At 36.7% G+C, this 15,449-nt stretch overlaps 1 protein-coding gene across 7 annotated transcripts in view; it reads left to right on the plus strand.

Annotated features, from left to right (window-relative positions):
• The window catches only part of CDK5RAP2 (CDK5 regulatory subunit associated protein 2), a 168,470-nt gene that overhangs the window by 85,705 nt on the left and 67,316 nt on the right, over positions 1–15,449 (plus strand). For 5 of the 7 annotated variants that reach the window (XM_074211715.1, XM_074211717.1, XM_074211719.1 and 2 more), the window contains 4 exons: positions 7,576–7,673; positions 10,305–10,435; positions 11,744–11,853; positions 14,320–14,439. In XM_074211715.1, the coding sequence (XP_074067816.1) occupies positions 7,576–7,673; positions 10,305–10,435; positions 11,744–11,853; positions 14,320–14,439 (459 nt within the window). The remainder of the gene's footprint in view (positions 1–7,575; positions 7,674–10,304; positions 10,436–11,743; positions 11,854–14,319; positions 14,440–15,449) is intronic. The other 2 variants (XM_074211716.1, XM_074211718.1) reach the window with 2 other exon arrangements.

The following is a 15,449-nucleotide window of genomic DNA, read 5'->3' on the forward strand; positions in this document are numbered from 1 at the left end:
CTGGAGCCACGAGCACCTGAGCCCATATCCAGCTCTGTAGACCAAACAATCACCCAGCCGTGTGACATGCAAGCCACCTGATCCCCACTGCCCTGCAAAATCCAAAAAGAAGAAAGAAAAAAGACCCAAAATAAAGTAAAGTAGTAATCATAATAGGGGTGGCTGGGTGGCAGAGAGAGCATTGGCCCTTGAGCCAGGAGCACCCGGGTCCAAATCTGGCCTCAGACACCCAAAGATCACCCTGCTATGTGGCCCCAGGCAGGCCACCCAGCCCCATTTGCCCTGCACCCTCCTCCAAATAATAAAATAATAAAAAATGTGCTTCAGTCTTTGTTCCAACACCAACAACTCTGTCATGGGTGGATTGCATTCTTTATGGTAAGTCCCATCGCAAAAGTTGCTTCCATATTTTTCCAACGTTGTCATTGCTGATCGCAACTCCCTCCTTTCTTATTTCTCCACTACCATGTACTATATTTTCTCTCTTCTTTCACTCTGACTGCTGTAGGGTCGCTGAGTGGCACAGCAGACAGATCCCTGGTCCTGGGGCCAAGAAGCCCTGAGCCCCCATACCACCCCTTAGGCCCAGCATCCACCTGGCTCTATGGTCCTGGGCAGGCCTTCCAATCCCAGCCCCTTGCAAGAAGTAAAAAAGAAAATGTGTTGTATCTGACCACTTTCCTCCCATGGTCCATCCTCTCCTCCTTTATTCACATCCCCACCCCTTCCCCCTGCTCCCCTCTCCTTCTTACTCCAGATGCCTATACCCCATTGAGTATATATGCTGTTTCCTCTCCTAGCCACCTCTGATGAGAGCAAAGGTTCCCTCATTCCCTCTTGTCTCCCTCCTTCCATATCATTGTAATAACTCATTGTAATAAAAAAAATCTTATTATATGAAATATCTTGGCCTATTCCCCCTCTCCTTTTTCTTTCTCCCATTACATTTCCCTTTTTTTCTATTGACTCCATTTTTATACCATATTTTATCTTCAAATTCAGCTTTCTCCTGTGCTTCAACTGTAAAAGCTCCCTCTACCTGCTCTATTAACTGAGAAAGTTCATATGAGTATTATCAGTGTCATTTTTCTATGCAGGAATACATGCAGTTCATCATCATTAAGTCCCTCATATTTTCCCCCCTCTCCTCCAATCTCCATGCTTCACCTGAGTCCTGTATCTGAAGATCAAACCTTCTGTTCAGCTCTGGCCATTCCAAAAGGAACATTTGAAATTCCCTTGGTTCATTGAAAGTCCATCTTTTTCCCTGGAAGAGGACATTCAGCCTTGCTGGATAGTTCATTCTTGGCTGCATTCTAAGCTCTTTTGCCTTCTGGTATATTATATTCCAAGCCCTACGAGCTTCCAATGTAGCTGCTGCTAAGTCCTGTGTGATCCTGACTGCAGCTCCATGATATTTTAACTGTGTCCTTCTGGCTGCTTGTAATATTTTCTCTTTGACTTGGGAGTTCTGGAACTTGGCTATAATATTCCTAGGGGTTGTTTTTTTGGGATCTCTTTCTCGGGGGGATCGGTGGATTCTCTCCATTTCTATTTTGCCCTCTGCTTCTAGAATATCAGGGCAATGTTCCTATAGTAATTCTTTGAAAATGATGTCAAGGCTCTTTTCCTGATCATGACTTTCATATATTCCAATAATTTTCAAATTATCTTTCCTAAGTCTGTTTTCCATATCAGTTGTTTTTTCAATGAGATAGTTCACATTTTCTTCTAATTTTTCATTTTTTTTTTTTTTTGCTTTTGAAGTATTGATTCCTGATTTCTGGCAAATTCATCAATCTCCCTGAATTCTGTTCTTTGTCTGAAGGATTTGTTCTCCTCAGAGTTTTCATATCTTTTTTTCCATCTGGCCAATTTTGCTTTTTAAGGCATTCTTCTCCTCAATAACTTTTTGAACTGTTTTATCCATTTGACCTAAGCTGGTTTTTAACATGCTATTTTCTTCAGCATTTTTTTGGATTTCCTTGACTAAGCTGCTGACTTCATTTTCATGTTTTTCCTGCATCTCTCTCTTTTCCCAGTTTTTCTTCCAACTCCCTCATTTGATTTTCAAAGCCTTTTTTGAGCTCTGTCATAGCCTGAGATATGCAAAATATTTCTCAATGGTCTTCCTCTTGTTTCTCTGCTTGCTCATTTTCCCAGCCTGGGCCTGGTTTTGGGGTGCTTCCTGAGCTTTTGGTACACTCCCACAAGGGTCTCAGTGTGTGAGGCTCTGTCCTCCCTCCTGGTCTGTGAATGACCATAAGCACCTCCCTCTGCCATGGGGCTGAGGTGGGGGGGGCCCTGCTGTTCTATGGGGGGGCCTAGACTGAGATCAGGATCTGAATGTGGTCAGAACCCCAGAGTCCTGTTCCAGGGGCAGAGGACAGAGCTCTGCAGTCTCCCTCATGGGCTCATGTCCTGGGGGCTCCTGCTTATGGGCTCTGCCTGCTTCTGTTTCTGGATCAGGGCTGTGGAAAGACCAAGCTGCTGGCTGTGTGCCCTGAGGGCTGGGCTCCACGTGCTCGCTCTGGCAGAGGTCCCCTGCTGTTCCCCCACTTTGTGGCTGGTGCTTCCCGGGGTGCAGCTCAGGAGACTCCCCCACTGCTGTGAGCCATGGCTCCCAGCGTCCTGGGAGGCTGCCTCCGGGAGGCTGAAGTTCTTTCCTCTGGCGGGCCACCCCTCTGGCTTGCCGCCCCTCCGACCCTGGGGAGCACAGTCTTTCTGCTCTTTTCCAGGTTACCTTGAGTAGGAGAACTGTCTCACTGGGTCCCTCTGTGGGTTCTGTCTCTTGAAAGTTTAGTTAGAGTCCTTAGTTTCAAGTTTTATCAGAGAGAGCCTAAGACTTGATCCCTTCTTGTTGCTATCTTGGCTCCACAGATTCTTGAAATAGTGAATTTATACTACGAGGTCTGTACTCTATGGAACTAGTTTAATGTCATTTCATGTTCTATGTGAAATTTAGTGATTATTTAGTGATATTATATGTCTTCTGTTTCTATTTTCCACTAATTTCTGCCTCTGTTCCTTCCCTCACACTTATTAAATAAGCTAACTCTTGCAACAAAAATTTAATAAAAAAGAGGTACAAAAAAATTCAAGCTAAAGTAAATAACACATTGACCACATCTGATAATCTATATAATATTCTATATTGTTAGATTTCATTCCTCACCTCTGCAGTGAGAGAGAAATGCAATTTCTCAACTCTTCTTAGGGTTCAAGCTTAGTTTTTAGAATTAGAGAGTATATAGTTTTGTCTGACTGTACTTTTAGTTGATATTAGCCTTAGACTTGATGTATAATTTTTTCATGGTTATACTGTTGTCTTATTTTTGTTCAATTCATGTGTCATGTTTTTCTGAATTCTTCAATTTGCTGTTTTTTTAATAAGTGCAGTAATATTCTATTACATGATTGTGTCATACTTTACTGTTCCCCAGTCTGTATATACTTTTCCAGTTCTTTACTACTATAAAAAGTTAAATTATGAATATATTTCGCTATATGGAACCTCTCCATTTGAGTTATTCCTCCTATTCATTTGAACTTGGCAGTAGGATCATGGGTCTAAGGACATTTTAGCAACTTTTTTTAATTTTATCATTTTAGAGTATTTTATTTCTAGATTTGCTTTCTAGAATAGGTGGCCAATTTCTTGGCTTTACAAATTATTACTATGCGTATTTTTCTATAGTCCCTCCAGCATAGACTTTTTTATTATAATTATTAATTTTCTAGTTGTGATGTAAAACTGAGTAGTTTTAAGTTTTATTTTGGTTATAAGTGATTTGGACCAGTCATTCATATGTTTGTTACTAGATTGTCATCGTTTAGGCATATCTGACTCTTTGTGATACATTGGACCACAGCATGCTAATGCTCTCCATGGGATTTTCTTAGCAAAGAAAACTGTGAGGTTAAATATCTTATCTAGTATCACAGAGCTACTAAGTAGATGAGACTGGATTTGAGCTCAAGTCTTTCTGATTCTAGGCCCAGCACTTTATCCACTGATCCACCTAGTTTCCTCTTGTTGCTAGTTAGCAATTATTTATTTGTTTCTATTGACCACTTATTTTCTGGGGTGCTGATTTTTGCTATATTTTATATTTATGCTTATTCTCTCTGTCTTGGTTATGAGAGCTCAATCAGAGATAATTGATGCAAAATTTTCCTAGTAAACAATTTCCTACCATCTCCTAGCTATATTGGTTTTTTAATTTCACGAAATCCAAATTTCCTATTTTATTTTTTAAATATCTTCTAAACTTCATTTGCTTAGAAATTCTTCCCCTGGTAGTAATTGTGAGAGATAAATAACTCTCTGTATAATCATCTAATTTTTTATGATCTTTCACACTTGAGTATCCATTTGGAACTTACTGTCTTTCATAAGTTAAAATCATGGTGTAGGCCTATTTTTGAGAAAAACTGCTTTTTCAGTTTTCTTGTCAAATAGGAATTTCAGTAAATAGTATATATTTATTCTTGGCCATATTTAGTTTTTAAAAATGTCTGAATGTGGGGCGGCTAGGTGGCGCAGTGGATAAAGCACCAGCCCTGGAGTCAGAAGTACCTGTGTTCAAATCCAGTCTCAGACACTTAATAATTACTTAGCTGTGTGGCCTTGGGCAAGTCATTTAACCCCCAGTTGCCTTGTAAAAAAAACCTAAAAAAAATATATGTGAATGTTTAAGAGTTATAGTAAAAAATTGTGATCAAATTTTTTCAGATTGTAAATTTGAAATTACATTACATTGAAATTACATTGTTGAAATTACATTGTTATTACATTGTTGATTTTTTTCTTTCTTTTTATGTGTATTTTCCTAACTTGAAAAATGTTTTATTTCAGATTCTTAGAGTAGGAATGTTTTATATCCTAAATGAGATAATATGTAAGCCAATTTGCAGTCCTTTAAATATCATATAAATATTTGTTTTTATTTTTATTAACATTATGATTGACATCTCTGAAGATTCAGGACACATTATAATTAGTGTCATTTGTCCTGTGTCTTTTTGTTAATTATTGTGGGAACTTGAGAGTGAATGTGGGTGATAAGGAATTGAAGAATATGAAGCAAATAGTTTTGTGATATTTAATTTGTTGTAGTCAGAGTTATAATTGGTATGGTAGCTATTGATATGCTTGAAATATTGTAATTGATATGAGCTCAGGAATGAAATTAATGGAATTGTTACAGGGCTGTTGACATTTTATAACTTTTTAAATTGATATATACTTGTTTATTGACTGTCTTCTTCACTGCTGTGAAGTAATTTTCCTTTTCTACTTGAGCTCAGATTGTGGTGAACACATTGTAGTGGTTTCTTTGGGCCATTGAAGTTTGTGTTGATGACAGACACTGTCTCTTCCACTGGTTCATTTTCTGATTTTGATGAGGTGTAAATTCTTCATCTCTTGTTCTTGCTTAAGCTTCTTGGCACTTGAATTCTATTTGAGATGAGACCTTTGGTTTAATCGGCTGTTCTGAAGAAGCCAAGTGAATTTATTCTAATGGGGTATGATTTAGTGTGTTAGAATAGGGTAATTTGTGGAATGGCATCCTAAATCTCTGCAGTTAATTTAGCTAACATGGGTGAGTAATTTTCTCCTAGCAAGAGGTTTACTTAGACTAGGCAAAATATTCTCAGGAATTCCTCCTCTACACATTCATGTCATTGGTATTCTTTTAGACCAGACTTGCTATGGAATTTCATCAGTCATCTTATGCTCCCAGTGAGCAACTCCCTTTTCCAGTGCAGATCAGCATCTTTCCTCAGACTCATAGAGAGTTTTCTGGAGCCCTGAGAGTGTAAATGCTTATAGCCATGATATGCCATAGAGGTGACTTAAACCAATGTTTTGCTGACTTTATCACCAGCTCTCTATCCATTTTACCTTGCTAATTTTTATACAATCAACTTATTCATAGAAATTAAATTTGAGATTTGGAAATCAACCTGGAGATTATTTAACCTAATCTTTTCATTTTATAAGAGAAGAAATTGAGCCCTAGAGAGAGGAAATGACTTGCTTCTGCATCCTTTGTCTCCTTTACTTCACTCATACATAACATACATAACATACATAACAGTCATCTTAGATGTGGGCTGTCATCACCTTTTATCTGAACTATTGCAGTAACCTCCTACTTGGTTATCTTTACTAAAATGACTTTTCTGCACTCCAACACATCCATCACACAGCCACCTAATTGATTTTCCTAAAGTATAAGTCTGACTATACAACATTCTCCCTTCAATAAATGACTCCCTTTTCACTCTGGTTGGTATTTAATGCTTTTTATAATATGACCTCTTTCTACTTTTATTCTTGTCCTCTTACATATTACTACCTTTGACACACTCAATGAACCAGCCATACCTACCTAATTAAATTACTCTTTCCTCAATTTGAGGTTCCATCTCCTTTCTCTACCTTTCCTTTTACTCTCTCCAAAGCCTGGAATGCTCCCTCTCCTCACCTTTGGCTCTTGGAATCTCTGATTTCCTTCAAGAGTCATCTTAAATGCACTTTGATGAGTGAAGTCTTTCCTGATCCCAGGATCCACTTTTTGTTTCCTTTAAGCCTTTAGATCCCAGAGAATAATTGTTGATATTCAAAACTCTTGAATGGATCAGGAAAGGAACACCAGGGTCAACCGTGATTTCACCCCTCTCCTTACAGAAAACCTGCAGATTGTGGAGAGGAAGGTGTAGTAGCAACAACTGACCTGGTTCACCTGGTCAGTCTTCAGGAACTGCTTGTTGACTCTACCTAATTATGGACATGGTGCACTAAAGCAGAAGTGTGCAGAACACCAAATGAAACAGAATTATTGAATGTGGAAACACTTAGACATGGTGAATTCCCAGTTAGGAACTATGACATTCAGCATGATTTCCATAAGACTGTGACATTTGTAGTAGTAAGGGTGAGTCACTTATGATGAAACTGGTAGTTTGGCATTCTCAATATATAATTGGCAGCCAGTGCTTTTATTTTATCATGTAATCTTTTTGAACTAGAAATCAAATAACATTTTCCCCTAGGATATCTTGATTCTAGAAAAGCAGTAGTTTAGCAGATATCCAAAGAGCATTTTCATAGCTTTTCCCCCTAGCAAGCTAATGCTTTACATAAGGCCCTCAAAATACCTGTCTTGCCATATCACTTTGGTTGGGTCGTTAATTTCCACACTTTCAAGAGTGAGGGGGCTGATAAAAAGCGCTTTTTGTACTGTTGTAAAAATGATGAACAACTGCTCAGATGGGTGAATGTTTCATGACAGGCAAATAACAGAACTATTAGTCTTCTTTAATAACAGCTGTTTATACATTGGATGAATAGCTTTCAGCTTTGCTCTGTACTAGATGATAGACAACTGTTCCTCACTCCTCCTGCAGATGGTGGTCTCTAACTGTTACTTAGTCAGAGATTGCTGTAGTTACTTTTCTAAATATGTATTTTTCAAATGCTACATCTATGTTTCCAGGGATACTGTATACAGATAAATACTTTTAACAATCCTAACCTTAATATCTTATGTCCATTATTGTTCTTAGGAAGAGCAAGGATCTGAGTATGAAGAGCTGATTCATGCTTTAAAGAAAGAGCAACACATTTATACTGATTTAGTAAAAGCCCTGAAAGACTCAGACAGGTAAGTGTTTTAAAAAATCTCACACAAAAGAATATCTTGGAGAAATCTTGTAGCATTGGTAATAGCAGCAAATCTATACCATTTGACATAGAAAAAGGACATGGAAAGTGGTGGAAGTAGTTGGGCAATTACCATTTTTATCCATTTATTTAGCAATCTGATTTACTCTCCATAAAGAAGACTGCGTTTTGAATAGGATATCTTGTAGCTTCAATAAAGCTATCTTGCAGATTTAATTTTTATATGAGATTATTTCTCCGTTGTGGAATTCATACTTCTAGTAGAATGTTGGGTTAGTAATACTAATCCTGGTATTGAGAGGCCCTGGTTTTGGGCCTAATTCTGCTACTGCTAATTAGTGGTGGGATCTTGGATAAGTTATTTTTTGTCTGTGAACCTCTCAAATATAGAAGATTGGATTGAGTTATTCTTTGACTTTCAGTATTTTATGCTCTAAGGTTCCTTCTGTCTCTGAATTATAGGAATTTATGTTTTATAATCTATAATTCAAAACTTTAGGAGGGAAGAAATTAAAATAATCATTTTAAATTGTGCTCATCCTCATTGTGGTTAACATTAAGTATGGATATGGGTCTCTCTTAAAAGCCCTGGATGCTATGGAGTTATCCCATCATGGATTAAGGCAATCATCAGGAATGTTAAGAGAAAGAGGGCAAATTTGATTTGAATTGTATTGTTTTTTCAACTAGTAGTTCAAATACATTTTAAAGGGCTAACAGACCATATAGACAACTGTGTCCACTACTGTACTTGACCAGGATCACTTAGAGCATTGGATTTTGATGCTTATTTTATAAAAAGAAAAATGAGTCTAGGTTAGATGGTGACATTGTTTCTTAAGTTGTAATTGAATGCTGTCAGAGTAATTTATCAGGGGAATAACTACCAAGATTCTTAAAAGCTTTTATGTTTATTGAAGGTGTGTCTTGTGGTGTCTGCTACAGTGTCCTATTAGCAAGAGCACTTGGATCACAAATATGGATTTGGTCTAGTTTTATAGAAACTACCTCAATTATTTCTTCATGGGTTATATAAAAAAGAAGAATCTTTTTTTCTCAGCTTGGTAGCAGTTATCTTTGGAGACATCTGCAAAGAAAATGACTGATTTTTCATTTTGTGCCTTTTAGTAAAAAGAATATTACTACAAATAGTTAACATTTATATAATGCTTAAACATTTTCAAAGCACTTTGCAGAGATCATTGTATTCGATCCTCAAAAACAGTCTTGTTAAAGAGGCACTACTGTTTTTGTTGTATAGAGGAGGAAACTGAAACTGAGAAGTTACAGGAGTTAGACAGCCAGGGAGTGTCTGGGCTTCAGACATTCCAGTGTCTGTCCACTTACTATTCCTTGTGCTTTTTTAGTTGAAGAAAACCTTATTAACCCTAAGAATGAAAAGTAATTAACCCATTGAGTCATCAGAATGATTCTTTTAGAATAGAGTGAGCTTAAAGGGACCTTAGAAGCTAAGATAGCTGTAGTTGTTTGACCTTTGTTCTTCAGAGAGTGTGAATGCCATGACTTTGCAAGTGGGTTGGTTTTAAATCCAAATTCACCAGCTTCAGTTTTTCCTTCAGAGCCATCTAGGTCCAGTGGTAAGATATAGATCAGGATGACTGGAAAAGAGTGTAGGATATTATAGAAGCGAAGATAAACTATTAGAGCTCTTTCCTTCTAGAGATCACTTAGTTCACTGTCTTCATTTTTTGGTGAAAAAATAAGCTTGGAGAGGGTAGAGCTCTTGCCCAGGTTCCATGACAAGTTAGTAGGCATAAAGAATCACTTTTCCTAGAGAAGAGCAGCATTAATCTTTTTGTTTGGGGAGCATTAATGTTAGCTACAGGTGTGACATAAGTATACTTTTCACCCTGTCAAAAAGCAGAAGGGAGAATGAAGCAATCATTTCTCCCAAAGCCTAATAGCAGGAGTTTAGGTAAAACAATTTTTCTTTGCTTTTTTTTTTTTTTGGCAAAATTCTTTCTCAATGCTGTGACATGATGGTAAGGTTTTCTCTTTGCTTTCTAAATTGATCATTATTATTGTCATGAGATGGATCCAGGGAAAAGTTCTGAACAGTTTCTTTCCTTTTAGGAAAGGTTGCTTTGTAACATACAGTTCTTCAAACAGTCAGAATAAAAGATTAGATATAATAGTTTATTTTCATCTCAATAGACATTGATTTATGTGTGTAACTGTGGATGAAGAGGAAAAAAATGTCTGAAGGGGAAGGAGCAATTTCTTGGAATTGTGTGAAATACATACTTTAGGGGTTTTTTTTGGCAAGGTAAATGGGGTTAAATGGCTTGCCCAAGGCCACACAGCTAGGTAATTATTACGTGTCTGAGGCTGAATTTGAACTCAGGGCCTCCTGACTCCAGGGCTGGGGCTGTATCCACTGTGTCACCTACCTGCCCTGGAATACATCCTTTAGAGAGACCTTCCTGCTAAACTATGGGCGATGTCATAGGAGTAAAATTTTTCTCTGTTTGTAAGGAAGATTTTTCTAGGTCTTTTCACATGTAGTATAAGTTATAATTATATATTTTATATATGAATAAAACACAATGTGTTTGATTTCATAATTTTTTTATATCTTGCTTTTGAAAAGTGTCAACAACCTGCAGGCTGAATTAAACAACATTTTTTCACTGCGAAAGCAGCTAGAAGATGATGTCATGTCATATCAGACCTTGCGGAAGACCCTAGAGGATCAAATTAATGAAATTAAGAGACAAGAAGGTACAGTGACTTGTGAATTCATATTTAATTAGACCTTTTCTGTGTGCTACATCTCTTTCACTTCACTTTGTGTGAATTTTGAGGTGGTGAGGATAGTTAAACATAGGATCTATGAAAATTTTATTAATAACCCTTTCTGTTGGCCTTCATTTTATTTTTAGTACAAGTAGCCAGCTGCTTCAGCAGGCAAGTAATATGCACAGGGATATGCTTCTTCTTCTTTTTTTTTAATTCTTGTAGCAGATTTTAGCAGTTCTGTGGCACTTCAGCTGCAGTGATGATTTCAACCTGCTTACAGTTCCTATCATCAGAATTTACTATTTTCTGCATAAGTTAAGAATTCCTGGCTCTTTATAATCTTCAGGCTGGAGGGTCACTTTCCCATCTGGGGAATTTCACTATTTTTTTTACTGTGATCTGATTGACACCCCTTATTGAAAGGCACAGACAGTATATTATGATACACACTTAGAGCAACTGATAGTATCACATTAGGCAGACCTTTTGTCAGTTTGAATTAAGCACATTGGGGGCGGCTAAGTGATGCAATGGATAGAGCACCGGCCCTGGAATCAGGAGTACCTGAGTTCAAATCCTGCCTCAGACACTTAATAATTACCTAGCTGTGTGGTCTTGGGCAAGCCACTTAACCCTATTGTCTTGCAAAAAAAAAAAACCCTTAAAAAAAAGAATTAAGCACATTAGCTACATTTCATGGTTCCTTCATGTGTTATCAAAGATTTAATTTTGTTGGGGTGGGGGAAAGATATAATTTGACTTTGATCAAATGTAGCTATGTTTCCTCACATTCTTTTAAGGGTTTGAAGTACTGCTAGTTAGACTATAGCCTATTTGGAACAGGTAATTATGCAGTTGCTACTACATATGCTTAAGTCATTCATGGTCTCACTCATCTGTGAAGAATGTGGAACCAATACATTGTATTGTAAGTACTGTAACTTGGTTTACCTAGAGTCTTCCCCTTGAGTTTCGCAGCTAATATTTTCATTATCTTAACTAAATTAGAATAATTTCAGGTCTTGCTTATAGTTCATATTTCCAAGTGTAACAATTATTGTGTAAGTTAAAATTCAATTAGAAAACTGGTAAGTCCAACAGAATATGGCAAATGCTCCAAAGGAAAAGAGGGGATACTACTCTTCCAGACTAAATTAATATATGTATCTTTCAAAGTGCTTCTGTTTGCCTTTCTAGAGGGTTGACTTTTTTTAAGGTTGGCTTTTTTAGAAGACTTAGCTTTGTATTATTCATCAGTAATGTTTCTGACTTTCTTTTTTTTTTTGACAGAAGAATCCATTTCATTTTATAGCGATCAGACGTCCTATTTGAGCATTTGCCTTGGTGATCATGATCGTTTCCAGATGGAACATTTGTCTCTAGAACAACTTAAACAAAGGGTATTAACTTGTAGACTAATTTGTTCCCTGTTAGAGTTCTTTTCTTCATCACTTCTAGCAGTAGTCTCCGAAAAGAGGCCATAGATTCGGGAAGTCTTATTGTTTTTCCTCTTCCTATTAAATTATTTTACTAAAACAGTAAAGGTTTACATCATCTTTAAACTGAAGATAATCATGTAAGGTTGCCAATCAGTGTTAGCATTTCTGAAGTTTCTTAATTGGAAATGGCCTCAGAGTCTTTGACATTAAATTGGCATATTAAATTGTCACAATTTATGTGATTTCAGTGTTTTGGGGAATCAATAAGTAAATGAGGGTAAGGGTGAGTATATTGTGATGGCTGGTTCCAATTAAGTTCATTCTGTGATCATCAGTGCCATTAAACTAAAAAAGTCCATACATAGAAAATGTTTATTAAATGCTGCTTGCATGCCTAATTACTTTGTTAGGTATTATGGGTAATATAAGAGAGATAAAAATATCAGGCAAAAAATGTGGGTTAATACTCATGAGGAACTTAGTTTTGTTGGGACAGACAAGATGAACATATAATAATACATAGGAGAACATTGAAGAATAGTACTTTATAACTAGTGGTTTCTACTCATTGGGTTCAACAAAAGGATAGATGAGTTCATTTTTCTTCTGAATAGTGAGACCATCCTCTTGCATTCATGGATAATACGGTATTTGTGACTTATTTTTATGGTTTTATAGATTTTTTTTTTCCCCTCTTGATGCTTGTGGTTTTTTTCCCCTTCAAAAATACCAAAAAACAAAACAAAACAAAAAATAGTTCTTAATGAAAACGTACAAAATAGAGGGAGGAATAGATGTTCTTGATTGCCCAGTCCCTTCACTTCTTTTATGAAAGAAGGCTTTTTTATTCTAGATTCTTTCCATTTTTTAGATTTTTGCCTATACCACTTTTCTCTAATCCCTTTCACTCTCATTTTATACCTGTGGAAAATCTACTCATTCTTCAAGTTTTAGTTTTAGTGCCATTTTATCCAGGAAGTGTGCCTTCAACATTTTGTTTTAGCTTTCTGAGTTCTTTTAACACTAAGCCATTTAAGCCTATCATTGTATAAAGATGTGATAAAAGTAAAGAGACTGAATTCTTAACAAGCAGATGAGAGAGGGAAGGATGGAAGGGTGGTAGGAGAGGAAAGAAGGAGAAAGGGAGGGTCGAATGAGGGGAGGATTGGAGAGATACAGAGAGAAATAATGTGATGATGTTTCCAGAATCTACACTTTTAATTCATTTTGCTTGGTTATGGTAGAACTTTTTTAAAAAAAGTTATTTGTTTATTTATTTTGAATTTTACAATTTTTCCCCTAATCTCACTTCCCTCCCCTCACCCCCCACAGAAGGCAGTCTATTAGTCTTTACATTGTTTCCATGGTATATATTGATCTAAGTTGAATGTGATGAGAGAGAAATCATATCCTTAAGGAAGAAAAATAAAGTATGAGATAGCAAAATTATATAATAAGATAACTTTTCTTTTTTTTAAAATTAAAGGTAATAGTCTTTGGTGTTTGTTCAAACTCCACAATTCTTTATCTGGATACAGATGGTATTCTCCATCACAGATACCCCAGAATTGTGCCTGATTGTTGCACTGATGGAATGAGCAAGTCTATTAGGGTTGATTATCACCCCCATGTTGCTGTTAGGGTGTACAATGTTCTTCTGGTTCTGCTCATCTCGCTCAGCACCAGTTCATGCAAATCCTTCCAGGCTTCCCTGAATTCCCATCTCTCCTGGTTTCTAATAGTACAATAGTGTTCCATCACATACATATACCACAGTTTATTAAGCTATTCCCCAATTGATGGATTTCCCCTCAATTTCCAATTCTTTGCCGCCACAAACAGGGCTGCTATGAATATTTTTGTACAAGTGATGTTTTTAATCTTTTTCATGATCTCTTCAGGATATAGATCCAGTAGTGGTATATAGCTGGATCAAAGGGTGTGTACATTTTTGTTGCCCTTTGGACGTAATTCCAAACTGCTCTCCAGAAAGGTTGGATGAGGTCACAGCTCCACCGACAATGTATTAGTGACCCAGATTTCCCACATCCCTTCCAACATTGATCATTGTCTTTTCTGGTCATATTGGCCAGTCTAAGAAGTGTGAAGTGTTACTTCAGAGATGCTTTAATTTACATTTCTTTAATAATTTATGGTAGAGCTTTTTAGGAAAGGCTCAGTTCCCACTTCAGCATTCATGGGCAACTAGACAGGTTCCTGTTGTTCCCTTTGATTTTTCTGATTTTTGGTAGAACAGGAAGATGAAACAATTATGTGGTGGCTTGATAAGATCTGAATCTATGTGGAAGAAGTAGCAGTTCTTAATAATTATGACATTGAATAGCTTGTCTAGTGCTGGGGACCTGTTCTATAAAAGTGATGTGTTAAAATGAAGTCTATAGCTTTCTTACTCTCTTTTACTTTTAGGTTAATGATCTAGTGATGATTGTAAAGGAATTGCATTCAGATAACCAAGCTCTCAAGAAAACCATTTATGAACTCTCCTGTATGAGTACACAGGAAAGTAGTACAGTTGCCCAAAGTGAGGTAAGAAGGAAGGTCTTTGCTTGTTTAAACTTAGTTTCATTGAAAGTGAAAAGAATCATTTAAAAAAAGAAAGTCTTCTCTCTATCTCTCCCAACCTGGTAATGTAGAGGCTCCTCTCAGGCCTGATTCCAATATTGTCAACTCAGGAGCATTGATCTTTGATGGACTCACTCCTTCTTAGGTTGCCTGGTAGCCCTTTATCCTTTTTTTTAAGTATAAATATTTAATTTATTTTCCAAGTATATACAAGAGTAGTTTCTATCCATCATTTTTTTTGTAATGTTTTGAATTTTACAATTTTTCTCCCACCGTGCTTCAATCTCTCCACACCCCCACAGAAGGTAGTCTGATAGTCTTTACATTGTTTACATGCTATACATTGATCAAAATTGAGTGTTGAGAGAAAAATCATATCCTTAAGGAAAAAATAATGTATTAGATAGCAAAATTACGTAGTACATAAGATAACTTTTTTTTTTAATTGAAAGTTTATAGTCTTTGGTCTTTGTTTAAACTCCACAGTTCTTTTCCACAGTTCTTTCTTTGGATACAGATGGTATTCTCCATCACAGACACCTTAAAAATTGTCCCTGAATATTGCACTGATGAAATGATCAAGTCCATTAAGGTTGATCATTGTCCCCATGTTGCTGTTAGGGTATACCATGTTCTTCTGGTTCTGCTCATCTCACTCAGCATCAGTTCATGCAAATCTTTCCAGGCTTCTTTAAATTTCCATCCGTCCTGGTTTCTAATAGAACAATGTTTCATAATGTACGTATGCCATAATTTGTTCAGCCATTCCCCAATTGGTGGACATTCACTCGATTTCTAATTTTTTTTTTTAGATTTTATTTATTTTGAGTTTCACTATTTTTCTCCTAATCTTGCTTCCCTCTGATTTCTTTCTTATCACTTTCAATTTAGATCAATGTATACCATGGAAACAATGTAAAGACTAATAGACTGCCTTCTGTGGAGGGGTGGGGAGGGAAGCAAGATTAGGAGAA

Source organism: Macrotis lagotis, chromosome 1, assembly GCF_037893015.1.
Source record: "Macrotis lagotis isolate mMagLag1 chromosome 1, bilby.v1.9.chrom.fasta, whole genome shotgun sequence".
In the NCBI taxonomy this organism is placed as follows: Eukaryota; Metazoa; Chordata; class Mammalia; order Peramelemorphia; family Peramelidae; genus Macrotis; species Macrotis lagotis.